The sequence below is a fragment of the Melozone crissalis genome, unplaced genomic scaffold, assembly GCF_028551555.1.
Source record: "Melozone crissalis strain CALT ecotype California unplaced genomic scaffold, PUWL_Pcris_2 ptg000079l_1, whole genome shotgun sequence".
NCBI classification, from domain to species: Eukaryota; Metazoa; Chordata; class Aves; order Passeriformes; family Passerellidae; genus Melozone; species Melozone crissalis.
Window position 1 is genome coordinate 4,353,426 of NW_026535856.1, and position 25,809 is coordinate 4,379,234.

General features: G+C 54.3%; 1 pseudogene and 2 gene segments (V, D, J or C); 2 read left to right on the forward strand and 1 right to left on the reverse strand.

The window, feature by feature from the left end:
- The first annotated feature begins 1,140 nt into the window (after positions 1-1,140).
- Positions 1,141-1,651, forward strand: LOC128946266 (Ig heavy chain V region 914-like; annotated as a pseudogene).
- A 5,243-nt stretch (positions 1,652-6,894) lies between these two features.
- On the forward strand, positions 6,895-9,911 carry LOC128946268 (immunoglobulin heavy variable 3-64D-like). The segment is given in 3 exon segments: positions 6,895-6,940; positions 9,294-9,592; positions 9,906-9,911. Coding segments are annotated over 3 exon segments (351 nt in total).
- Positions 9,912-11,466: 1,555 nt separating this feature from the next.
- LOC128946269 (Ig heavy chain V region 914-like) lies at positions 11,467-25,193 on the reverse strand. The segment is given in 3 exon segments: positions 11,467-11,568; positions 20,074-20,325; positions 25,074-25,193. Coding segments are annotated over 3 exon segments (474 nt in total).
- Between the last annotated feature and the right edge of the window lie 616 nt (positions 25,194-25,809).

A 25,809-nucleotide genomic window follows, 5' to 3' on the forward strand; every position in this document is an offset into this window, starting at 1 on the left:
ACAGATGTTCACAGTGACCAAAATCAGGAACATTCTGTTTCCTTTCCTGCCCCGGCCGGGTCCCAACAGCTGCCGGGGAGGAAGTGGGGGGAGGCTGCGGAGCCCCAAAATCGCGGTGTCTTCTCCTCCCTCCTTCCCTCCCTCGCTCCCACCTGGGGCTTCACTTCTCCCTCAGCGGCCTCGGTGTCTGGGGCTGCTCCTTGGGGCTGGGCTGGAATCCTCTCACTGGAGAAAACCCCCTTTTTTTTACCCAAAAAACACATGAAATTTTTGGGAAATTAAATTGTTCAAATTGATCTTGAGTCAAGGGCTCCATGATGAGAGAAGCAGAGGGGTCCAAGGGTGGAGTCACCTGGAACATTCCATCAGTGGAGGGCAGGGTCAGAATGGCCAAGGAGAGCTCAGGAGCCAAAATGGCCCCGAGTGGGCCCCCAGCTGAGGTGTGGGGCCAGGAGCTGAGAATGCGGGGCAGAGCCAGGGCAGGGTTGGGGCACGGGGATGGGAATGGGGTCAGGGGCTGGGGTTTGAGGAAGGGTCTGGGACAAGTGAGGGCAAGTGGAGACACAGCGATGGGTGCGGGCCCAATAGCATAGGAATCATTATCAGGAGCAGTAGCACCAGAACCCTTGGCACAGAAATGGGATCCGGAATCCTCGTCCTTGAGGTTTTTCATGGTCAGCGTCACCGAGCTCTGCCCGTTGTCCCTGGAGATCCTGAACCGGCCCTGCGCCAATGGCGCGTCGTTGGTGTAAGCGCCACTGCTGATCCCTGCAAGCCATTCCAGCCCCTGCCCGGGTCTGTGGCGCACCCAGTGCATGCCAAAACCCCCAAAACAGAACCCGAACCCTCAGCAGAGGAGGCGCAGGGAACCCCCGGGGGACTGGAGGTGCCCCCCGCACTCCAGCAGGGTCACGGCCGCCCAGAGCCCTGCGGGACAAAGTAGAGATTGGGATGAGAAACCTGATTGGTCCAGGGCTTTAAAGTGGGTTTGGCCAGTTGGAAAAGAGTCGGGACCCACATTGGAGAAGGATGAGAAGGCCCAGAGGTCAGAATTTGGGGCTAATAATCAGAATTTGGGTCAAGGGTTGAGATTTGGCCCCATCCCCATCTCCCCTTTGTCCCGCAGAGCTCCGGGCGGCCATGACCCTGCTGGAGTGCGGTGGGGACCTCCAGCCCCCCGGGGGGTCTCTGCGCCTCCTCTGCCGAGGGTCCGGGTTCAGTTTCGGGAGCTACTACGTGAACTGGATCCGCCAGAGACCCGGGCAGGGGCTGGAGTGGCTCGCGGGGATCAACACTGTGGCAGCGCCTACTACGCGCCATCGGTGCAGGGCCGGTTGAGGATCTCCAGGGACAACGGGCAGAGCTCGGTGGCGCTGACCATGAACAACCTCAAGGACAAGGATTCCGCATCCTATTTCTGCGCCAAACTTGCTTATGCTGGTTATGTGTGTCCTGGTGCTAATTTGGATGACATCCATGGTGGATCCAAGCCCCCATCTCAGTGTCCTCTCCTCTCCCCAATCCCCAGACCCTTCCCCTGGGTCTCAGCCCTTCACCGCATTCTTGACCCTTCGTCCCAGATCTCCTCCAGTTCCACGACACCAACCATGGAGCCAAACCCCCAAACTGGTTCTGCCCCAAATCCAACTAAGTTTGCACCAAAATCGCCCGATTCTGCCCCAAAACCCAACTTTGCGCTCCCAGCCACACCTGCTGACACGAATCCTCAACTTTTGTCCCAAAATCGGGACCACGGGCCTAAATCCCCGACCTTCAGAGCAAAGGTTTGAGGCAGAAAGAGGAGATTTGGGGTCAGGAGTTGTGGTTTGGGGTCAGCGGGTGAGAATTGGGGCCGAGGCAGAGCAAGGTTGGGATCAATGGTCAAGGGCTGGGTGTGGGCTGGGGGTGTGGGGGAAGGGTCTGGGCAATGGGGATGGGGGGGGACACGGAGATGGGTTGGGGACAGCAAGGCCATCGTCAATATGATGAGCACTTTCAGCCCCACCAGCACCAGCACTCTTGGCACAGAAATAGGTGGCGGAATCTTTGTCCTTGAGGTTGTTCATAGTCAGCGTCACCGAGCTCTGCCCGTTGTCCCTGGAGATCGTGAACCGGCCCTTGACCGATGGATTGTAGTAGGTGGTTCCACCAGGGTTGTAGATCCCTGCGACGTATTCCAAACCCTGCCCGGGTCTCTGGCAGATCCAGAACATTTCATAACTCCCAAAACTGAACCTGTGACCCTGCTGGAGTGCGGGGGGGACCTCCAGCCCCCCAGGGGTTCCCTGCGCCTACTCTGCCGAGGGTCCGGGTTCAGTTTTGGGAGTTTTGGAATGGATTGGGTTCGCCAGAAATCCAGGTAGGGGTTGGACTGGGTCGCGGTGTTCAGCTACACTGGGTGCCGCACTGGCTATGCGCCATCAGTCAAGGGCCGGTTCAGGATCTCCAGGGACAACGGGCAGAGCTCGGTGACGCTGACCGTGAACTGTCAGAGGAAGGAGACCCAGACACCAGTTGGTTCATCCAAGTCCAATTTATTGATCGAATACGGCGGGTTAAATATAGTTCTTAATAAGCTTCATACATATTGCAAAAGTTGAGCTCAGGATTGGTTAGTTACATATCAGCAACTACACCTACTTCTACATTCTTGTGCTTATTCTTCTGTTACATTCTGCAGATATTCAGGACTAATCTCACCTCCCTTTCCTCATGTTGCAGCAAGGCCATCCGGTATTCTTGCCTGTCAGCAGTCACTGAATCAGACTGCTGACCTCCCTTTCAAGCTTAACCAGCGGCATTAAGTCAGTATGGCCTTTCTCAGCTAACCAACTCTTAATAAAATCCTCCACATTTCCCCCGTTTTCTTCTTGAGCAAGAAGACTAGTCTGCATTTTTGCTATCATACGACTGACCATGTTTAGAATACAATTAAAGACACAAGGCAAAATAAGCAAAAACAGTAAAACTACACCCAGTAGTCCTATAGCATAGATCACAATGTTCCTTAGCCATGGTCCAAGCCCTAAGCCTTTAAGCCATTCGTCAATTCCTAAACCTTCTTCTTCTTTGAGATTGTGAAGTCCCTGTTGTAGTTCTTTTATCTTAGTATGAATGGGCACCGAATAATCAGACAAATTCATACAACACATTCCCTCAAATTCTTCACATCCATGCCCTTGTGCTAAGAGCAAAAAGTCTACAGCAGCTCTATTTTGTAAAACAGCATGGTTAACATTTTGCACATCTGCAGTCATCATGTCCAGAATTTGGGATGTCTGGTTCAGCTCATTTCTTGTCCAGCACCCTAATTGTTTTGCTAAATTCATAGCCTTATTGGCAGATGCTCCTGGTAAGATAGTTGAAACTACTACTTGTCTGAATGTACCCCAAAACTTTGGATCTCCTATCTGGCTGGAGTCCAAGTCATGTATACTACGCTTTTTCCTGTTTGATGTTTGACTGAGCTGCATTAGCAAGGATACATTAGGGTGAAACAAGGACAATTTTCCCAAATAACAGGGTCCACCCTGTGGTTTAGCTGGTACACCATTCCATGCCCTGTCTCCACAAATTAGAAATATTCCTGTAGGTAACTTCATTGGTGCCGTGATGTTTGTGCCGTTACATTGACTGTAATGCTGTGGAGAAAATTCACTCAAATTCAGGGATGAATCTAAGGTGGCCCATGTGTCTTTAGGTTGATTTAAATTCTGGGCATCCAAGGATTTGAAACTAAACCATCCGCCAGCTGTGGTGTGAGACATACTGGCATTTGCACTTCCAAAAAGATCCAATTCTTCAGGAGGAGAATGCAAGGAGGTGTTAAGTGATTGGATTAGTAAGCATTGGCGATAGCCATCACTCTGACCTGCAGTGTACCCTTGCTGCACTGGCAATGTGATGTTTGACATGTTAGACATACATAAAGTTCGATTATTTATCAAACCGCAAAATTCTCCAGGAGACCACACCGGAAGTCCCACCCGGCATGTTCGAAATGGGTTAGTAATTCCTCCAAGACTAAGACAAAGCGATGATTGATTAATTTGATTAGCAAGTGTTACCCATAGATTTTCTCTTGGCTGACTGAAACGTGTTATCCCTATTACTTCACTCACTACAGCATTGAGCAGTATAAAAACAAACCTCATTTTTCTTTCTGCTTTCTCTGTTTTTCCTTTCTTCGTTGTCTTTTCCCTGGTTTGTTAGAATGTCTGTTGTAAGGCTGAGTCAATTTCTGAATACACTGATCTAATTCCAAATCAGCATCCTTGCTTACAGGTATAGCATCAGGTAGGTTTAAAAGCAAATCATTTACAGCGAGCTGCTATAATGCGTGAGGCACTAGTAACTTCAAGCTCTCTAAGTACTTGCTGTAACTTCCATCTAATATATGCTATAGCCACTTGTTCTGCACTCTCAAAAAGCTTTAATCCTGCCCTTCCTGGCAGGCCAGTACTTTGTTCAAGAGCTCTAACCCAGACAAAATCTTGAATCCACTTCCCAAAACAAGGGTGACACCATAAAATTCCTACTGTCCTCTGTGAATACCAATAAACCTTATTGCAATCAGCACAATGCAAAGCTATCCATGCATAGCACTTATCAGCATCCCTTTTGCAAACATAACAAGGAAGTGAATGTAAGTAAGGACCAGTATAAAAATCTGTCTCTTCGACCCAATGCAACCAATTTAATGGTGGTGATTGCAAAGCCTCTTCACCTTTCTTACTATATAAGGCTAATAGTTCAAGCTCTTTCTTTAGCGCAAGGCGTATTTTATTTCGTCCCGAGGGTCCCACAACTGTAAAATTGTCCTAATCATAGAAAACTAATTAGCCTTATTTAGAAGAGGTTGTTCCCTTTCTAGCCTTCTTTTTCTTATCAGTTTTCAGTTTTGCTGCTCCTAATTTCACTGGTCCCGTCACTTTCAAACTTAATTTTTGTAATTTTTCAATGCAATGATCTAACGCTCTTTCAGGATTCCCCCTGAAGGGCCCTACAATAGAACGTTGCGTTAAAGGAACTAATTTTCTACACCTTACAGAGACTATACGTGATTTACTTTGAACCTCAATTCTGTTTACAACACATTGTACTTCCCATTGATAATAAGCAAGAATTTTCTGTTCAGGAGACTCATAAAGATTTAAAGCTACATATGCATTTAGTCCCGTTTGTCTCCTTAATTCATCTTGCCAGCTTTTACCCCACGTATGCTTGTGCTCACAAGTGTGACACCATAAATCCCGCAATAATGATTGTTCTATCCAAAAATATTATCACAGCCCCCACAACGTAGGGCTATCCAGGCAGCACAATGTGAATCATAACAGTCAAGGCAATGTTCCTTTGCTGGATTTGTTAAACGAAAAGTTGATAATGAGTCAATAAAACCAATCAACTCCTGGGCCGTCCGATAGTGACGTGTCAGTGCTCTGTCCAACACTTTCGAGTGTCCCTTCAGCTGTAGCAGCAGCGGTTGTAGGACTAGAGGCAGTTTCTCCCTCAGTCGCTCCCTGTCCTCCTCCGTGAGACAGTCCACCAGAGGCTGCATCAAAAACAGGTTTAGTCCACTTAGCAGGCACCCACAAAGGTCCTGTAGGTGAGGAAACACAAAGATATCCCCAACCCCAATATAATACTTTTGCAGGTTTTTCCCATAATCCTGTAGTCGAGTTTTCCTGACCTGACCTCGGATGATGTTTAATTGCAGGAGGGATATCGTCTTCCCCAAAAATACATAAATGATTGATCACATGCAGAACCTTAGCTAAGCATGATTGTGGGTCCTTTATATCTTGATGCTTTTCAATATACTGCTTAAGGGTACCATTTGCTCTTTCCACTATTGCCTATCCAGTAGGAGAGTGTGGAATACCTGTCACATGCTTAACAGACCACTGATTCAAAAATTTCTGGACCCTAGCAATTACATAGGCTCGACCATTATCCGTTTTGATACTTCTTGGAACTCCCATAACAGCAAAACAACTTAACAGGTGCCTAATAACATGTATAGCTTTCTGTCCTGCCTGAGCCGTAGCCCATATGTAGTGACTATATGTATCTACAGTGACATGCACACACTTAACTTTACCAAATCTAGGTACCTGTGTAACATCCATTTGCCATTTTTCATTTATTTCCAAACCTCGAGGATTAACTCCAATGCCTAAACCTATTCCACCATTATGATAACTACATGTTGGACATGCTCTAACAATAGCCTTAGCTTCTGACAAACAGCTCAAAGTGCTTTGCTAATCCCTTTGCATTTTGATGATATTTACTATGTGCTTCTCTGGCCAATGTATGCTTATCAATAGGACAAGAGTTATCAATGGGTAAAGTAACCAATTTGTCTGCACATTCATTCCCTTCTCCTAAACCGTCAGACCATTTATGACTCCTAATATGAATCACAGAATACACTGCATTTCTCTCTCGTAAAGCTTTCCTTAATTGTATCAATAACTCATACAATCGTTTATTATTCACTCCCTTAATTGCTGCTTCCTCTATTCGTCTGGCTACTCCGGCAACATACATAGAGTCTGTGACCACATTTAAAGGCTCCTGTAAGTTGGACACTGCCCATACTACTGCCAACAATTCCAAAGTTTGTAAACTATCTGCAGGATCTGCTGTAAGAAGTTGATGCTTCCATTGTCCTTTTTCTTGCCAGGTGACAGCAGCACGCCTTGATTTCTTTCCTGCATCTGTAAAAGCTGTAATAGCTCCTGTATCCAATAATCCATAAAGGGTTATGCTTTGATGCCCATGGGTAATCTCCACTTTTTGTTTTGGTCTATTTTGTAAATCCACAGTCCAAAAGTGTAACACCAGTAGAGCCAAAACCCTTTTCATCCCGCGTTTGTCCAGTAAATGATGGTATACCAGATGTCATTTGTGATAGTGGTATTAATTGTGCAATGCGTTGTCCTTTTGTTATTTTAATAGGAGGATAAAGGGTGTAAACCATAATTTGTATTTCCCCTGTATAATCCGCATCGATAACACCAGGCAATACAAATAATCCCAGCATAGTTATTGAAGAACGTCCTAATAACAATGCTCCACATTTTTATCCATTTAATATAAGAGGACCCTTTACTCCAGTTTGTATCCTCTCAGGCCGGTTCGTCATTAGTGTGACGTCTACTGCTGCTGATAAATCCAAACCGAGGCTCTCTGCTGTTGCGGTTGCAGACAGGAGGTGACAGTGATGTTACGGCAGCAGCTGATGTCTCCGATGTCACGGCGGCAACTTGTGTCTGGGCGCGTATGTCCCTCATTGCCCCATCAGTAACACTTGATGAATGGTCTCGAGCTCTGCGTGTCCGCCAGTGAGCCGCTTCGGAGAGGAGCAAGAGCAGCTAACACCTGATTCTGAGCAGCTAACACCTGATTTTGAGTAGACTCTGCTTGCTTTTGTAACCCTAATCCTAATTCCTTTAAAGTTTCTGCTAGAAATGCCTGTGAAGCTGTTGGCATTAATGCCATTCGCTCTAAAGCTTCCTCAATAGTCCAATTTGCCCCTAAAGTAGCTAACACTCTTGCATTTGCCTAACAGGTTCACTTTTTACTCCAAACTAACCGTAGAACGTAATTGAGCTAACATCTTCCAATCTAAGGGATTATATTCCGCTATATTATGCGTAAGGTTCCCCTGTGCATCCTACTGTGGTGTGTATGTGACCGGACATGCAAGATTAGAAACTATTTCCACCGCCTCGCCATCCCCCATTTGCATTACTTCTTTTGCCACAGCAGCCCAAGCTTCCCTCCTCTGTTTAGCCATCTCCCCTCATAGGTCACTGTGTGCCCCCGGGATGGGATCTGGCCCTTTAAGGGTGCTATGCTGCTGGCACTTCGGTACCGAGACCGAGCTCTCGCACGGGGAAGGCGGTGGAGCAGGAGCCGGCTCGCGCGGCGGAAGCGGCCCACCCGCTGCTGGAGCTGACAGTGAAACCGGAGACGACTTGCGCGGGGGAAGTGGCCCCCCGGGAGCCGGCCCGCTCGGGGGAAGCGGCGGAGGCAAAGGTGGCGGCGGAGGCGAAGCTGGCTTGCTCCCCCGCCCACCGTCCGACCCGCCTGAAGCTGGCGGCGGAGGCAAAGCTGGCTTGCTCTTACCTCCACCATCCAACTCGCCTGAAGCTGGCGGCGGAGGCAAAGCTGGCTTGCTCTTACCTCCACCATCCAACTCGACCTCCCCCTCTGACAGGAAGGGTGCAGATGGTTCCACTGTATCTAAGGGAAAATTTTCCACACCATTTTGCTGGGGACCCTTAAGCATAAGTATCTGAGTTACAGAAGGTGCTAAGGGATCATCCTCACGACCATACCCTATATTCCTCTTATGAGCTTCTGTCGCCCTTTCTGCTGCCTTTCTCTCAGAGACCTGCTGAAGTAACGTATTATACACCACCCGCCATAACTTGCCAAATTTCTTTGCTGACTTATCATCATCTAACACTGTATCCCACAGGATATCCCCAAACCTTTTCCACTCTACTATCTCATGAACTGTATATGAATTAGCAAAAATTGCTTTAGAATAACCATAAGCTAATAACCCTGGCAATTCCTTTTTTAAATCTATCCCTTTTACTCCTCGTCTTTCTAAATATGAGGAGAAGGGATCGTATGTCGCTTGCCTATCCATACCTATATATCAGCGCGCGCTGTTGCAGCCCTTCCAGGCTCTCGGCGACACGTAGAGACTTGAGATACCTTTTGTAATCCTCAAGGGTGCTTTTAAAATCCGGCACCGTCCCGGCTGCAAGGACTCTCACCCAACTTCCTCGACCGTGGCGAATTTATAATCCAAGAGAGCGAACGTTCAGAGTGCCTTTGCCCGCATTCTCCACCATTTGTTGGAGGAAGGAGAACCAGACACCAGTTGGTTCATCCAAGTCCAATTTATTGATCGAATATGGCGGGTTAAATATAGTTCTTAATAAGCTTCATACATATTGCAAAAGTTGAGCTCAGGATTGGTTAGTTACATATCAGCAACTACACCTACTTCTACATTCTTGTGCTTATTCTTCTGTTACATTCTGCAGATATTCAGGACTAATCTCACCTCCCTTTCCTCATGTTGCAGCAAGGCCATCCGGCATTCTTGCTTGTCAGCAGTCACTGAATCAGAGAATGCTGATCTCCCTCTTTCAGCTTAACCAGTGGCATTATGTCAGTATGGCCTTTCTCAGCTAACCAACTCTTAATAAAATCCTCCACAGGTTGAGCTTTGGCCTCATCCCCATCTCCCCTCTGTCCCGCAGGGCTCCAGGCGTCTGTGAACCTGCTGGAGTGCGGGCGGGACCTCCAGCCCCCCGGGGGGTCCCTGCGCCTCCTCTGCCAAGGGTCCGGGTTCAGTTTTGGGGATTATGGAATGTACTGGATCCGCCAGAGACCCGGGCAGGGTTTGGAATACGTCGCAGGCAGCTGCTACAATAGCGCCAACACCTACTATGCGCCATCGGTCAAGGGCCGGTTCAGGATCTCCAGGGACAACGGACAGAGCTCGGTGACGCTGACCATGAACAACCTCAAGGACGAGGATTCCGTCTTTTATTTCTGCGCCAAGTGTGCTGCTAATAATTACCCTGAACATGCTGCTCGTAGTGACGATGCCCATGGTGTCCCCATCCCCATCCCCTTATCCCCCCCTGTCCCGGTTCCCCAGACCCTTCCCCCAAGCCCCCAGCCCACACCCAGCCCTTGGCCATTGATCCCAACCTTGCTCTGCCCTGGCCCCAATTCTCACCCGCTGACCCCAAACCACAACTCCTGACCCCAAATCTCCTCTTTGTGCCCCAAAACTTTGCTCTGCATTTCGGGGTTTGAGGCCAAGGGTTCAAATTTCTGTCAGAATTGGGGATTCGTGTCAGCAGCTCTGACTGGGAGCACAAAGTCGGGCTTTAGGGCAGAATCGGGTGATTTTGGTGCAAACTTAATTGGGTTTGGGGCAGAACCAGTTTGGGGCTTTTGGCTCCATGGTCGGTGTTGTGGAACTGGGGGAGATCTGGGACAAGGGGTCAAGAATGGGTTCAAGGACTGAGATTTGGGGGAAGGGTCTGGAGATTGGGGACAGGAGGGGACCCAGTCAAGCGGAAGAGGCCAAGAGCACAGACATCATTACCCCAACTGGCACCAGCAACCTTGGCACAGAAATAAGATCCGGAATCCTTGTCCTTGAGGTTGTTCATGGTCAGCGTCACCGAGCTCTGCCCGTTGTCCCTGGAGATCCTGAACCGGCCCTTGACCGATGGCACGTAGTTGGTGCTGCCACTATTGTCACTGATCCCTGCGAGCCACTCCAACCCCTTCCCGGGTCTCTGGCGGATCCAGAGCATGGAGAAACTGCCGAAACTGAACTCGGACCCTCGGCAGAGGAGGCGCAGGGACCCCCCGGGGGGCTGGAGGTCCCCCCCGCACTCCAGCAGGGTCACGGCCACTCCCCCATCCCCAAACCTTCACTGGTTTTGCCAGAAATTCCCTGTGTCTGGCCTCAAATCTCCAACAGAAATTTCCTCTATGGAAAAGTTCCCTAAACCCTGCAATTAGCCCCAATCCACCCATTAATTACTTGGACACCTCAGACAGACTTTTGCAACCACTCATCCCCATCTCCCCTTTGTCCCACAGGGCTCCAGGCGGCCGTGACCCTGCTGGAGTGCGGTGGGCACCTCCAGCCCCCCGGGCAGTCCCTGTGCCTCCTCTGCCGAGGGTCCGGGTTCAGTTTCGGCAGTTTTGCCATGGGCTGGATGTGCCAGAGACCCGGGCAGGGTTTGGAGTTCGTAGCACAGATCAACACTGCTGGCACCACCCACTACGGAGATTCGGTCAAGGGCCGGTTCACGATCTCCAGGGACAACGGGCAGAGCTTGGTGACGCTGACCATGAACAACCTCAAGGACGAGGATTCCGCCATCTATTTCTGTGCCAAGGATTTCTATGCTGTCTGGAATGCCGCCCATGCCATTGGTTTCACTCCCAGTGGTTGGGTTCGTGTTTGGGGTTTCAGCCCCGTCCCTTTCCCCAGCTGTCCCCAGACCCTTCCCCAAACCCCCCTGACCCACCCTTTACCCTTTGTCTCAACCCCGCCCTCTTTGCCCCAACGCTGCCCATTGGCCCCAAACCCTCCCCTGGGTCTGGCCCCAAACTCAACTCTGGGCCCCAAATCTCCCCCTCGTGCCCCAAAACTGCCCCAATGGCATAGATTTGGGGGCAGCGGGTGAGGTTTGGGTCAGTGGCTGCGGCTGGGAGCCCATAGTGGGGATTTGGGGCAGAATCGGGCGAGTTTTTGGGCCAAAGCTGGAGGGCTTGGGGCAGAACCAGTTTGGGGGTTTGGGGTCTTTGGTGGAAATGGGGCAGATCTGGGAAAATGGGTAAAGAATGAGGTCAAGGGCTGAGATTTGGGTAAAGGTTCTGAGATTTGGGGACAAGAGGGGCTCAGGCAAGGGCGCTGCCACCACCGGCAGGGTCAATGTAAGCAGCAGCAGCCCAACCATCAGCAGAAGCCTTGGCACAGAAATAGGATCCGGAATCCTCGTCCTTGAGGTTGTTCATGGTCAGCGTCACCGAGCTCTGCCCGTTGTCCCTGGAGATTGTGAACCGGCCCTTGACCGACAGCGTGTAGATGGTGCTGGAACCATCGCTCCTGATCCACGCGACGAATTCCAGCCCCTGCCTGGGTCTCTGGTGCAACCACTGCATGGCAAAACTGCCAAAACTGAACCCGGACCCTCGGCAGAGGAGGCGCAGGGACCCCCCGGGGGGCTGGGGTGCCCCCCCACACTCCAGCAGGGTCACGGCCGCCCGGAGCCCTGCAGGACAAAGGGGAGATGGGGATGGGAAACCTGATTGCTCGAGAGTCCCCAGGTCATCCAGGCCAGTTGGAAAAACGGATGGGATCCATTCTGGATAGTGGCCAGGATCAGGGGGAGAAGGACGAAATGTTCACAATTTGGGGCCAATAGTTGGAATTTTGGGGTCAAGCGTTGAGCTTTGGCCTCATCCCCATCTCTCCTTTGTCCCACAAAGGGCAGCCGTGACCCTACTGGAGTGCGGGGGGCACCTCTAAACCTCCGGGGGGTCCCTGCGCCTCCTCTGCCGAGGGTCCGGGTTCAGTTCCGGGAGTGTTGACATGTTCTGGGTGCGCCAGAGACCCGGGCAGGTGCTTGAATACGTCGCAAGGATCTACAACACTGGTGCTTACACCAACTACGCGCCGTCGGTCAAGGGCCGGTTCAGGATCTCAAGGGACAACGGGCAGAGCTCGTTGACGCTGACCATGAACAACCTCAAGGACGAGGATTCCGGATCCTATTTCTGTGCCTAATGTTACAGTAGTAGTTGTGGTGGTGGGGGTGCTGCTTATGGTGTTGATGGTGCTTGTGGTCCGGAGCGCTCTCCTCTCTCTTCCCAAATATCTCAGAATTCTCTGATCCTTCCCCAAAATCCCCACCCCTCTTTCTCAAATCTTGACCATTTCCCCAAACTCCACCATCACTTCCCCAATTCCCAATTTCCCCCAATTTTCCCCATTTCTCCCCATTCTGGCCCTTCCCCTCCGTCCCAGTGTGGAACGGGGATCGCTCCAGGCCCCTTTGCTCACAAAGCTTTTTGTGCAGTCGGCGCTCTGCCGCAGAGCCCAGAGGCTGAGCTGCCCTCTGCCAAACACAGATGTTCACAATGAACAAAACCAGGAACTTTCTGTTTCCTTTCCTGCCCCGGCTGGGCCCCAGCACCTGCCGGGGAGGAAGTGGGGGGAGGCTGCGGAGCCCCAAAATCGCGGCGTCTTCTCCTCCCTCCCTCCCTCCCTCCCTCGCTCCCACCTGGGGCTTCACTTCTCCCTCAGCGGCCTCGGTGTCTGGGGCTGGTCCTTGGGGCTGGGCTGGAATACTCTCTGGGAGCTATCGAGAAAAAACCCTGGTTTTTTACCCAAAATCTCATGAAATTTTGGGGAAATTGAATTTTTCAAATTGATCTAAAGCCAAGGTCTCCATGCTGAGAGAAGCAGAGGGGTCCAAGGGTGGAGTCACCTGGAACCTTCCATCGGTCAAGGGCAGGGTCAGAATGGCCAATGAGAGCTCAGGAGCCAAAATGGCCCCGAGTGGGCCCCGAGCTGAGGTGTGGGGCCAGGAGCTGAGAATGTGGGGCAGAGTCAGGGCAGGGTTGGGGCACGGGGAAAGAAATGGGGTCAGGGGCTGGGGGTTGGGGAAGGGTCTGGGACAGGTGAGGGCAAGTGGTGACACAGCGATGGGTGCGGGGCCAATACCATAGGCATCATTATCAGGAGCAGTAGCACCAGCATCCTTGGCACAGAAATAGGATCCGGAATCCTCGTCCTTGAGGTTCCTCATGGTCAGCGTCACCGAGATCTGCCCGTTGTCCCTGGAGATCCTCACCCGGCCCTTGACCGACGATGCGTAGTCGGTGTAAGCACCATTGCTGCTGATCCCTGCAAACCATTCCAGCACCTGCCCGGGTCTCTGGCGCAGCCACTGCATGCAAAAACCCCCAAAACTGACCCTGGACCCTCAGCAGAGGCGGCGCAGGGACCCCCTGGGGGGGCTTGATGTCCCCCCCAGTCTCCAGTAGGGTCACGGCCGCCCGGAGCCCTGCGGGACAAAGGGGAGATGGGGATGAGAAACCTGATTGGCCCAGGGCCTCAAAGTGGGCTTGGCCATGTGGAGAAAGGGAGAGGACCCACCTGGGAGGAGGATGATGAACTCCAAGGGTCCCAATTTAGGGCCAAGGTTCAGGATTTGGGTCAAGGGTTGAGCTTTGGCCTCATCCCCATCTCCCCTTTGTCCCGCAGGGTTCCGGGCGGCCGTGACCCTGCTGGAGTGCGGGGGAGAACTCCAGCCCCCTGGGGGGGCCCTGCGCCTCCTCTGCCGAGGGTCCGGGTTTTATTTTGGAGGTTTCACCCTGTATTTGATCTGCCAGAGACCCGGGCAGGCGCTGGAGTGGCTCGCTGGGTTCAGCGCCAGCGCCAACTACGCGCCATCGGTGCAGGGCCAGTTCACGATCTCCAAGGACAACGGGCAGAGCTCGGTGACGCTGACCATGAACAACCTCAAGGACGAGGATTCCGCCATTTATTTCTGCGCCAAAGCAGCCGGTGCTTATAGCAATGATGGTGCTGTTTATGGTCTCACGTCAGGAATTTTAGCCCAAGGTTTAAATTCTTGACCTCTCATCTCAGCCTTAGTCCCAAATGTTGACCTTGTCTGTAATCTTTGGTGTACGAGGGCACTGAGTGTGGCCCAGAGGTGATATTGGGGACAAAACCAGACTAGGACTGGGACAAAGGGTCAGGAATGGGGTCCAGGTGCCCAGGCAGAGCCCTCCCCCTACAGTCCAGCCCCTCCCCAGGTCAGGGTCAGTGGGAAACTCCCACTGCAGGACTCGAACCCCTGGCCCTGGGCAACCATGGAGAGATTGACCAGCCCAGGTGGGGACAGAGGGGCCAGGGCTGGGCCTGGGCAGGGGTCTGGGGACAGCTGGGGACATGGCCATGGGGGAACAGCCAAGAGTACTGGCAGTGTTGGCATTGCTACCAGAACTTCGCTTGGCACAGGAATAGGATCCAGAATCCTCGTCCTTGAGGTTGTTCATGGTCAGCGTCACCGAGCTCTGCCCGTTGTCCCTGGAGATCGTGAATCGACCATTGACTGATGGCGCATACCAGGTGGCACCATTGCTCCAGATCGCTGCGATCCACTCCAGTCCCTGCCAGGGTGTCTGTCGATACCAGCCCATCCCAAAATTCCCAAGATCAAACCCGGACCTTCGGCAGAGGAGGCGCAGGGACCCCCCAGGGGGCTGGAGGTCCCCCCCGCCCTCCAGCAGGGTCACGGCCGCCCTGAGCACATCCCCAAACCTAAACTGGAATTTTGCCCCAAATTCCCTTTGTCTGGGCTCAAATCTCCAACAGATATTTCCAGTATTGTAAAGTTCCTTCAACTCTGCCATTAGCCCCGATCCACCCATTAATTATTTGTACAGCTCTGCCTGAGTTTTGCATGGCCCCATCCCCATCTCCCCTTTGTCCTGCAGGGCTCCGGGCGGCCGTGACCCTGCTGGAGTGCGGGGGGGACCTCCAGCCCCCCGGGGGATCCCTGCGCCTCCTCTGCCGAGGGTCCGGATTCAGTTTCGGCAGTTTCTCCATGCTCTGGATATGCCAGAGACCCGGGCAGGGGCTGGAGTGGCTCGCAGGGATCAGTGACAATGGTGGCAGCATCAACTACGTGCCATCGATCAAGGGCCAGTTCAGGATCTCCAGGGACAACGGGCAGAGCTCGGTGATGCTGACCCTGAACAACCTCAAGGACGAGGATTCTGGATCCTATTTCTGTGCCAAACGTGACAATGGTTATGCTGGTGGTAATGCTGCTGCTGTTTTTGCCTTCACTTCTGCTAGTGACCATGAGGGTCGTGAAATTTCTCCAATCCCAGCGATGTTTCCCCCAAGTTTCAGCCCTTCTAAAACCTCGACCATTTCCCCCCAAACTCTACCATTGTTGCCCCAACTCTGTACTTTCCTCGAAATTTTGCCCATTTCTCCCTAATCTCTACCGAGTCCCAGGCCCTGATTGGAGGAGGCCTGAACTGGAGGCCAGGGGTGAAGGTTTGGGGCCAATGGTTGAGATTTGGGGAAGGAGCAGGGGAGGGTTTGGGGTCAGTGCTGACCAATTGGGCAAATGGGGGAGATTTGGGACAAAGGGTCAAGGACTTAGGTTTGGGGAGGAAGAGTCTGGGTTTGGGGACAAGAGGGGCTCTGATGGGGTGGTGCAACCAACGGAATGGTCAATACAGGCAGCAACAGGGTTACCAGTATTGACAGATTTCACACAGAAATAGGATCCGGAATCCTCGTCCTTGAGGTTGTTCATGGTCAGCATCACTGAGCTCTGCCCATTGTCCCTGGAGATTGTGACCCGGCCGTTTACCGACGGCGCGTAGTCGGGGTAACCACCATTGTTGTTCACACTCATGACGTATTCCAGTGCCGGCCCAGGTCTCTGGCGCATCCACATCATCCCAAAACTGCCGAAACTGAACCCGGACCCTCGGCAGAGGAGGTGCAGGGACCCCCCGGGGGGCTGGAGTTCCCCCCCGCTCTCCAGCAGGGTCACGGCCGCCCGGAGCCCTGCGGGACAAAGGGGAGAAGGGATGGGAAACCTGATTGGCTGAGGGCATGAATGGGTGGTAGTGTCAGCTTGAAAAAGGGGGCAGGACCCACCTGGGAGGAGGATGATGAACTCCAAGGGTCCCAATTTGGGCCCAGAGTAAGGATTTGGGTCAAGGGTTGAGCTTTGGCCTCATCCCCATCTCCCCTTTGTCCCGCAGTGCTCCGGGCGGCCGTGACCCTGCTGGAGTGGGGGGGGGAACTCCAGCCCCCCGGGGGGTCCCTGCACCTCCTCTGCCGAGGGTCCGGGTTCAGTTTCGGATGTTTTGGGATGGGCTGGATTGGCCAGAGACCTGGGCAGGGTTTGGACTTTGTGGCGAGTGTCACCAGTGATGGCGCCACTCCCAGATATGCGCCGTCATTCAAGGGCCGGTTCAGGATCTCCAGGGACAACGGGCAGAGCTTGGTGACGCTGACCATAAACAACCTCAAGGACGAGGATTCCGCCGTTTATTTCTGTGTCAAACTTTCCAATGGTTACGCTGGCAATGCTATTGATGCTGGAATCAATCCACATAGTGACCATGATGGTCAAAAAATTTCCCCAATCCCAGAGATCCTTCCCCAAAATCCTTGCTCTTTTACTCACATCTCAGCCATTTTCCCCCAAACTCCACCGTCACTTCCCCAATTCCCAATTTCCCCCAATTTTCCCCATTTCTCCCCAGTCTGGCCCTTCCCCTCCTTCCCAGTGTGGCACAGGGATCGCTCCAGGGCCCTTTGCACACAAAGCTTTTTGTGCAGCCGGCGCTCTGCCGCAGCGCCCAGAGGCTTAGCTGCCCTCTGCCAAACACAGATGTTCACCATGAACAAAACCAGGAACTTTCTGTTTCCTTTCCTGCCCCGGCCGGGCCCCGGCAGCTGCCGGGGAGGAAGTGGGGGGAGGCTGCGGAGCCCCAAAATCACGGCATCTTCTCCTCCCTCCCACCCTCGCTCCCACCTGGGGCTTCACTGCTCCCTCAGTGGCTGCGGTGTCTGGGGCTGCTCCTTGGGGCTGGGCTGGAATCCTCTCTGCGAGCTATGGACATGGTGATGATGCTGGTGGTGGCCCCAAACCCCCATACCTGGCTCCCCAAATGTCCCAAAATCCCCAAATCCTGCCCCAAATCCCAACCCTTGACCCCATTCTTGACCTTCTCCCCCAGTGTCCACCATCTTTTCCCCAACTCTGGACTTTCCCCCAGTTTTTCCCATTTCACCCAAATCTCCCCCAGCTCCCCGGGCCCTGATTGGAGGAAGCCTGACCTGGAGGCCAGGGGTGAAGTTTTGGGGCCAGTGGTTGAGTGTTGGGGCAGGAGCAGGGGAGGGTTTGGGGTCACTGCTGACCATTGGGGCAAATGGGGGAGATTTGGGACAAAGGGTCAAGGGCTGAGGTTTGGGGGATAATTTAAAGGAAGCGTCTCAGTTTGGGGACAGGTGAGGACCCAGAGATGGGGATGGATCCACCACGGCCATCGTCACTATAAGCAGCAGCACCACCATAACCACGAGTACCACGTTTGGCACAGAAATAGATGGCGGAATCCTCGTCCTTGAGGTTGTTTATGGTAAGCGTCACCGAGCTCTGCCTGTTGTCCCAGGAGAGCGTGACCCGGCCCTTGGCCGACAGCATGTAGTCGGTGCTGCCAGCACTGCTGCTGATACTGGCGATGTATTCCAGCCCCTAACCGGGTCTCTGGCGCACCCAGTGCATGCAAAAACTCCCAAAATCAAACCCGGACCCTCGGCAGAGGAGGCGCAGGAACTCCCCGGGGGGCTGGGGTGCGGGGGGGACCTCCAGCGCCCCGGGGGGTCCCTGCACCTCCTCTGCTGAGGGTCCGGGTTCGATTTTGGACAATTTGGGATGGGCTGGATGCGGCAGAGACCTGGGCAGGGGCTGGAATACGTCGCGAGTGTCAACAACAATGGAGGCTACACCGAGTGCGCGCCATCAGTCCAGGGCTGGTTCAGGATCTCCAGGGACAACGGGCAGAGCTCGGTGACACTGACCATAACAACCTCAAGGACAAGGATTCCGGATCCTATTTCTGTGCCAAATCTGCTAATGCTGGTTGGCCTGCTGCTGCTACTCATATTGACCATGCCAGTTTTGGCATCACCCCTGTCTGAGCCCCGTGTCCCCAAACCCAACCCTTCTCCCGAACCTCAGCCCTTGACCCTTTGTCCCAGATCTCTCCCATTTGCCCCAATGGTCAGCACTGACCCCAAACCCTCCCCTGTTCCTGCCCCAAAACTCAGCCATTGGACCCAAACCTTCACCCCTGGCTTCCAGTTCAGGCCTCCTCCAATCAGGGCCTGGGACTTCGCAGAGATTTGGGGGAAATGGGCAAAATTGGAGGAAAGCACAGAGTTGGGGCAACAATGGCAGAGCTTGGGGGGAAATGGTCGAGGTTTTAGAAGGGCTGAAACTTGGGGGAAGTATCGCTGGACTGGAGAAATTTCACGACCATCATGGTCACTACCGGAAGTCAAGGAAAAGAGCAGCAGCATTACCATCAGCATAACCATTGTCACGTTTGGCACAGAAATAGGAGCCGGAATCCTCGTCCTTGAGGTTGTCCATGGTCAGCGTCACCGAGCTCTGCCCGTTGTCCCTGGAGATCGTGAACCGGCCCTTGACCGATGGCGCGTAAAAGGTGCTGCCACCACTGCTGCTGACACTGGCAATGTATTCCAGCGTCTGCCCGGATCTCTGGCGAAACCAGTACATCCCAAATTGTCCGAAATCAAACCCGGACCCTCAGCAGAGGAGGCGCAGGGACCCCCCGGGAGGCTGGAGATCCCCCCCGCACTCCAGCAGGGTCACGACCGCCCGGAGCCCTGCGGGACAAAGGGGAGATGGGGATGGGACACCTGATTGGTCAAGGGCCTCAATGCAGGTGTGGCCAGCTGGAAAAAGGGGCGGGATGCTCCTGGGAGGAGGATGATGAACTCCAAGGGTCCTAATTTGGGGCCCAGAGTCAGGATTTGGGTCAAGGTGTGGGGTTTGGCCTCATCCCCATCTCCCCTTTGTCCCGCAGTGCTCCGGGCGGCCGTGACCCTGCTGGAGTGCGGGGGGGACCTCCAGCCCCCCGGGGGGTCCCTGCGCCTCCTCTGCCGAGGGGCCGGGTTTGATTTTGGGTATTTTGGAATCATCTGGATCCGACAGAAATCTGGGAAGACACTGGAATACATTGCCAGTATCAGCAGTGGTGCTTACAGCGACTATGCGCCGTCGATGCAGGGCCGGTTCTCGATCTCCAGGGACAACGGGGCAGAGCTCGGTGACGCTGACCGTGAACAGCCTCAAGGACGAGGATTCCGGATCCTATTTCTGTGCCAAACGTGGTACTGCTAGTAGTTACAGTTATGATAGTACTGCTCTTAGTGACAGTTCCGGCAGTGGTCCCCCCCGCCATGATGGTCACCAGATGTCCCTGATCCCCGCAGATCCTTTCCCAATATCCCAGACCTTCTCCTCAGATGGTCACCATTTACCCCCAAACTCTGGCATTACTGCCCCGATTTCCGACTTTCTCCAAATTTTGCCCATTTCACCCAAATCTCCCCCAGCTCCCGGGCCCTGATTGGAGGAGGCCTGAACTGGAGGCCAGGGGTGAAGGTTTGGGGCCAATGGTTGATTTTTGGGGCAGGAGCAGTGGGGGATTTGGGGTCAGTGCTGACCATTGGTGCAAATGGGGACAAAGGGTCAAGGACTGGGTCAATGGGTGAGGTTTGGGATGAAAATCAGAACTCTGGGGACTCAGCGATGGGAGTGGGATGAAAGGCAGGAGCTTGAGACCATCAGGGGTACCGTCACCATTAGGAGCAGCCCCATAACCATCAGCAGCCCTGGCACAGAAATAGGATCCGGAATCCTCGACCTTGAGGTTGTTCATGGTCAGCGTCACCGAGCTCTGCCCGTTGTCCTGGGAGATCGTGAACCGGCCCTTGACGGATGGCGCGTAGTAAGTGGCTCCACCAATGTTTATGTACGCCACGAATTCCAGCCCCTGCCCGGGGCTCTGGCGCACCCAGTTCATGGCAAAATTGCCGAAACTGAACCCGGACCCTCGGCAGAGGAGGCGCAGGGACCCCCCGGGGGGCTGGAGGTCCCCCCCGCGCTCCAGCAGGGTCACGGCTGCCCGGAGCCCTGCGGGACAAAGGGGAGATGGGGATGAGGGGATGGATTGGCTGTGTGGTAAAAGTTGGCGCTGCCATTCCAGAAAAAGTGTGTGGGATCAACCCGGGATGACTGGCAGGAGTTGGAGGAGAAAGATGGTGACGTCCAAGAGTCGCAATTTTTGGGCAACATCAGGATCTGCATGCAAGAATCAACATTTGGGTGGATGTTTTCCTTCATTCCCATCTCCCCTTTGTCCCGCGGGACTCCGGGCGGCCGTGACCCTGCTGGAGTGCGGTTTCTAATCCCCGGGAGATGGGGATTAGAAACGTGATTGGCTGTGAGCCTCAAAGTGGGTGTGTCAAACGGGAAAATGGGGTGGGACCCACCTGAGAGGGGCAGGAGGAACAGGACAACTAGGATGGGGTGGTCCAAAGGTCCCAGTTTGGGGCCCAGAGTCAGGATTTGGGTCAAGGGTTTTAGCTTTGGCCTCATCCCCATCTCCCCTTTGTCCCGCAGGGCTCTGGGCAGCCGTGACCCTGCTGGAATGCAGGGGGGACCTCCAGCCCCCCGGGGGGGTCACTGCGCCATCTCTGCTGAGGGTCTGGGTTCAGTTTTAGCAGCTCTGACATGCTCTGGATCCGCCAGAGACCCGGTCAGGCGCTGGAATCGGTTGCAGGGATCAACACTGGTGTAGGCACCACTGACTACGCGCCATCTGTCAAGGGCCGGTTCAGGATCTCCAGGAACAACGGGCAAAGCTCGGTGATGCTGACCATGAACAACCTCAAGGACGAGGATTCCGGGTCCTATTTCTGTGCCAAATTTGCTGGTGCCGGTAATTGGGATGCTGCTCCAGTTTATCCTTTTGGCCTTTTCCCTGTTCCCCACACCCTTCCCCCATACCCCAACCCCTGACCCCATCCCTCAGCCTGTGTCCCAGCCCTGCTCTGGTTCTGTCTGACATGTACCCTCTGGGCCACACTCAGTGCCGTCGTTCCCCAAAAGTTACCGAAATGTCTGGATTTTGGCCCAAAGTAAAGATCAGGGATCAAGAATTCAAATTTTAGCCCAAAATTCCTGATGTGAGGCCAACGGCGCAGATTTGGGTTAGTGGCTGGGACTCGATGCCCGCAGGGGAGATTTGGGCTGAAACTTGACAAGTCTGGATGCAGTGGTTGGGATTGGAGGGACGAGGCCGAGCTCAGGGTGAAACCGGCCCTGATTTGGGTCCAGGAGCTGAGATTTGGGGCCAGAGCAGGGCAGGGTTGGGACACAAGGACAGGAATGGGGTCAGGGGCTGGGGAACGGGGGACTCTTTTGGGGAAGAGTCTGGGGAACGGGGACGGGAGGGGACAAAGGGATGGGGCTGAAACGACAAACATCAGCAGCATAAGGAGCAGCACCAGGATCAGTGCGTTTGGCACAGAAATAGGATCCTGAATCCTCGTCCTTGAGGTTGTTCATGGTAAGCGTCACCGAGCTCTGCCCGTTGTCCCTGGAGATCCTGAACCGGTCCTTGAATGACAGGGCGTATCTGGGAGTGGCGCCATCACTGGTGACACTCGCGAAAAACTCCAGCCCCTGCCCGGGTCTCTGCCGCATCCAGCCCATCCCAAAATTCCCAAAATCGACCCCGGACCCTCGGCAGAGGAGGCGCAGGGAACCCCCGGGGGGCTGGAGGCCCCCCCCGCACTCTAGCAGGGTCACCGCCGCCCGGAGCCCTGAGGGACAAAGGGGAGATGGGGATTGGAAACCTGATTGGTTGAGAATCTCAAAGTGGGCGTGGCCAACGGGAAAAAAGGGACAGGACCCACCTGGGAGGAGGATGATGAACCCCAAGGGTCCCATTTTCGGGACAAGAGTCAGGATTTGGGTCAAGGGTTGAGCTTTGGCCTCATCCCCATCTCCCCTTTGTCCCACAGGTCTCCAGGCGGCCGTGACCCTGCTGGAGTGCGGGGGGGACCTCCAGCCCCCGGGGGGTCCCTGCGCCTCCTCTGCCGAGGGGCTGGGTTCGATTTTGGACAATTTGGGATGCGCTGGATGCGCCAGAGACCAGGGCAGGGGCTGGAACACATTGGAGGGTTCAAAAGCGATGGCAGCACCTACTACGATCCATCGTTCAGGGGCCGGGTCACGATCTCCAGGGACAACGGGCAGAGCTTGGTGACGCTGACCATGATCAACCTCAAGGATGACGATTCCGGATCCTATTTCTGTGCCAGATGCAATGATGGTGGTTGGAATGGTGCTGCTGTTGCTTATGTTGACAATCTTCAGCATCGCCCCAAGGCCGCTGCCCGAGTTCCCAATATTTCCCAAATTACTTCTCCCAAATCCCAACCCTTGACCCCATTCTTGACCTAACTCCCCAGTTTCCACTATTGCTGTCCGAATTCCTGATGTTTCCACAGTTTTGCCCATTTCACCCAAATCTCCCCCAGCTCCCCAGGCCCTGATTGGCTGAGCTGGCACAGGCAGGAATGGGAACTCTTGGAGAGCAAGGCCTGAACTGGAGGCCAGGGGTTAAGGTTTGGGGCCAATGGTTGAGTTTTGGGGCAGGAGCAGGGGAGGGTTTGGGGTACGTGCTGACCATTGGTGCAAACGGGGGAGATTTGGGACAAAGGGTCAAGGGCTGAGGTTTGGGGGACAATTTGAAGGGAGAATCTCAGTTTGGGGACAGGTGAGGACACAGAGATGGGGTGAATCCAACACGGCCATCGTCACTATAGGCAGCAGCACCAGCACCATGACCACTACCAGCACGTTTGGCACAGAAATAGGATCCGGAATCCTCGTCCTTGAGGTTGTTCATGGTCAGCGTCACCGAGCTCTGCCCATTGTCCCTGGAGATCGTGACCCGGCTGTTGACTGAATCCGCGTAGCCGGAGTTGCCACCATCGTTCCTGATCCATGCGAGCCACTCCAGCCCCTGCCCGGGTCTCTGTCGGATCCAGAACATGTCGTAGCTCCCGAAACTGAACCCGGACCCTCGGCAGAGGAGGCGCAGGGACCCCCCAGGGGTCTGGAGGTCCCCCCCGCATTCCAGCAGGGTCACTGCTGCCCAGAGCCCTGCGGGACAGAGGGGAAATGGGGATGAGGCCAAAGCTCAACCCTTGACCCAAACCCCGACTCTGGGCCCGAAACTGGAACCTTTGGACCACCCCATCCTAGTTGTCCTGCTCCGGCTGCCCCTCTAAGGTGAGTCCCACCCCATTTTCCGGTTTGACACGCCAACTTTGTGGCCCTCAGCCAATCAGGTTCCTCATTCCCATCTCCCCTTTTTCCCGCAGGACTCTGGGCGGCCGAGACCCTGCTGGAGTGCGGGGGGGACCTCCAGCCCCCCGGGGGGTCCCTGCGCCTCCTCTGCCAAGGGTCCGGGTTCGTTTTCGGTAGTTTTGGGATGGGCTGGCATTGCCAGAGACTCGGACAGGGGCTGGAAGCAGTAACCAGTATCAGCAGCCATGGCAGCGCCTACTATGCGGATTCGGTCAAGGGCCGGTTCAGGATCTCCAGGGACAATGGGCAGAGCTCGGTGACGCTGACCATGAACAACCTCAAGGACGAAGATTCCGGATCCTATTTCTGTGCCAAATCTTACAGCACTGGTAGCGCTGCTGCTGCTGTAGCTTATACTGACCATGCCAGTGGTGGCATCACCATTTCTGAGCCCCGCCTGTTCCCAAATCTCAGACCCTTCCTTCAAATGTCAGCCCTTGACCCCATTCTTGACCCTTTGTCCCAGATCTCCCCCATTTCCAACACCAACAACCACGGAGCCACAACCCGCGAACTGCTTCTGCCCCAAACCCAACTAAGTTGGCAGCAAACCTCGCCCGAATCTGCCCCAAATCCCCACTTTATGCTCCCTGCAGCAGCAGCCACTGACCGAATCCTCAACCTTTGTCCCCAAATAGGGACCCTGGGCCTCAAACCCCGACCTTCAGAGCAAAGTTTGGGGCACAAACAGGAGATTAGGGGTCAGGAGTTGTGGTTTGGGGTCAGCGGGTGAGAATTGGGGCGGAGGCAGAGCAAGTTTGGGATCAATGGTCAATGGCTGGGTGTGGGCTGGGGGTATTGGGGAAGGGTCTGGGCAATGGGGACAGGGAGGGGATAAGGGGATGGGGATGGGGACACCATGGGCATCGTCACTACGAGCAGCATGTACAGGGTAATTATTAGCAGCACACTTGGCGCAGAAATAAACGGCGGAATCCTCGTCCTTGAGGTTGTTCATGGTCAGCGTCACCGAGCTCTGCCCCTTGTCCCTGGAGATCGTGACCCGGCCCTTGACCGATGGCGGGTAGATGGTGTTGGCACTATTGTAGTGGATTCCTGCGACGTATTCCAAAGCCTGCCCGGGTCTCTGGCGGATCCAGTACATTCCATAATCCCCGAAAATGAACCCGGACCCTCGGCAGAGGAGGCGCAGGGACCCCCGGGGGGCTGGAGGTCCCCCCCGCACTCCAGCAGGGTCACGGCCCCCCAGAGCCCTGCGGGACAAAGGGGAGATGGGGATGAGAAACCTCATTACTCTAGAGCTTCAAAGTGGGCATGGCTGCAGGTAAAAGGGGCAGGACCCACCTGGGAGGAGGAGGATGATGAACTCCAAGGGTCCCAGGAGGGGCCAAGAGTCAGGATTTGGGTCAAGGGTTGAGCTTTGGCCTAATCCCCATCTTCCCTTTGTCCCGCAGAGCTCCAGGCGGCCGTGACCCTGCTGGAGTGCGGGGGGGACCTCCAGCTCCCCGGGGGGTCCCTGACGTTGCTGTGCCAAGGGTCCAGGTTCGATGTCGGCGCCATCACCATGTTCTGGGTCCACCAGAAACCCGGGCAGGGGCTGGAGTGGGTTGGGAGCATCAGGAAGGAGGGCTGGAACTCCATGTACGCGCCTTCCGTGCAGGGCCAGTTCAGGATCTCCAGGGACAACGGGCAGAGCTCGGTGACGCTGACCATGAACAACCTCAAGGTCGAGGATTCCGGATCCTATTTCTGTGCCAGGGCTGCTGATGGTTATAGTGCTGCTGCTAATGGTGACGATTCCCCTGATGGTCTCAAGCTCCTGCCGTTCATCCGACTCCCATCATTGAGTCCCCAGAGTTCTGCTTTTCATCCCAAACCTCACCCATTTACCCAGCCCTTGACCCTTTGTCCCCATTTGCACCAATGGTCAGCACTGACCCCAAACCCTCCCCTGCTCCTGCCCCAAAACTCAACCATTGGCCCCAAACCTTCTCCCTTGGGCTCCAGTTCAGGCCTCCTCCAATCAGGGCCCGGGAGCTGGGGGAGATTTTAGTGAAATGGGCAAAATTGGGGAAACATCAGGAATTCGGACAGCAATAGTGGAGACTGGGGAGTAAGTTCAAAAATGGGGTCAAGGGTTGGGATTTGGGAGAAGTAATTTGGGAAATTTTGGGAACTCGCGCTGCGGGCTTGGGGCGATGCTGAGGATTGTCACCATAAGAAACAGCAGCACCATTCCAACCACCATCACTGCATC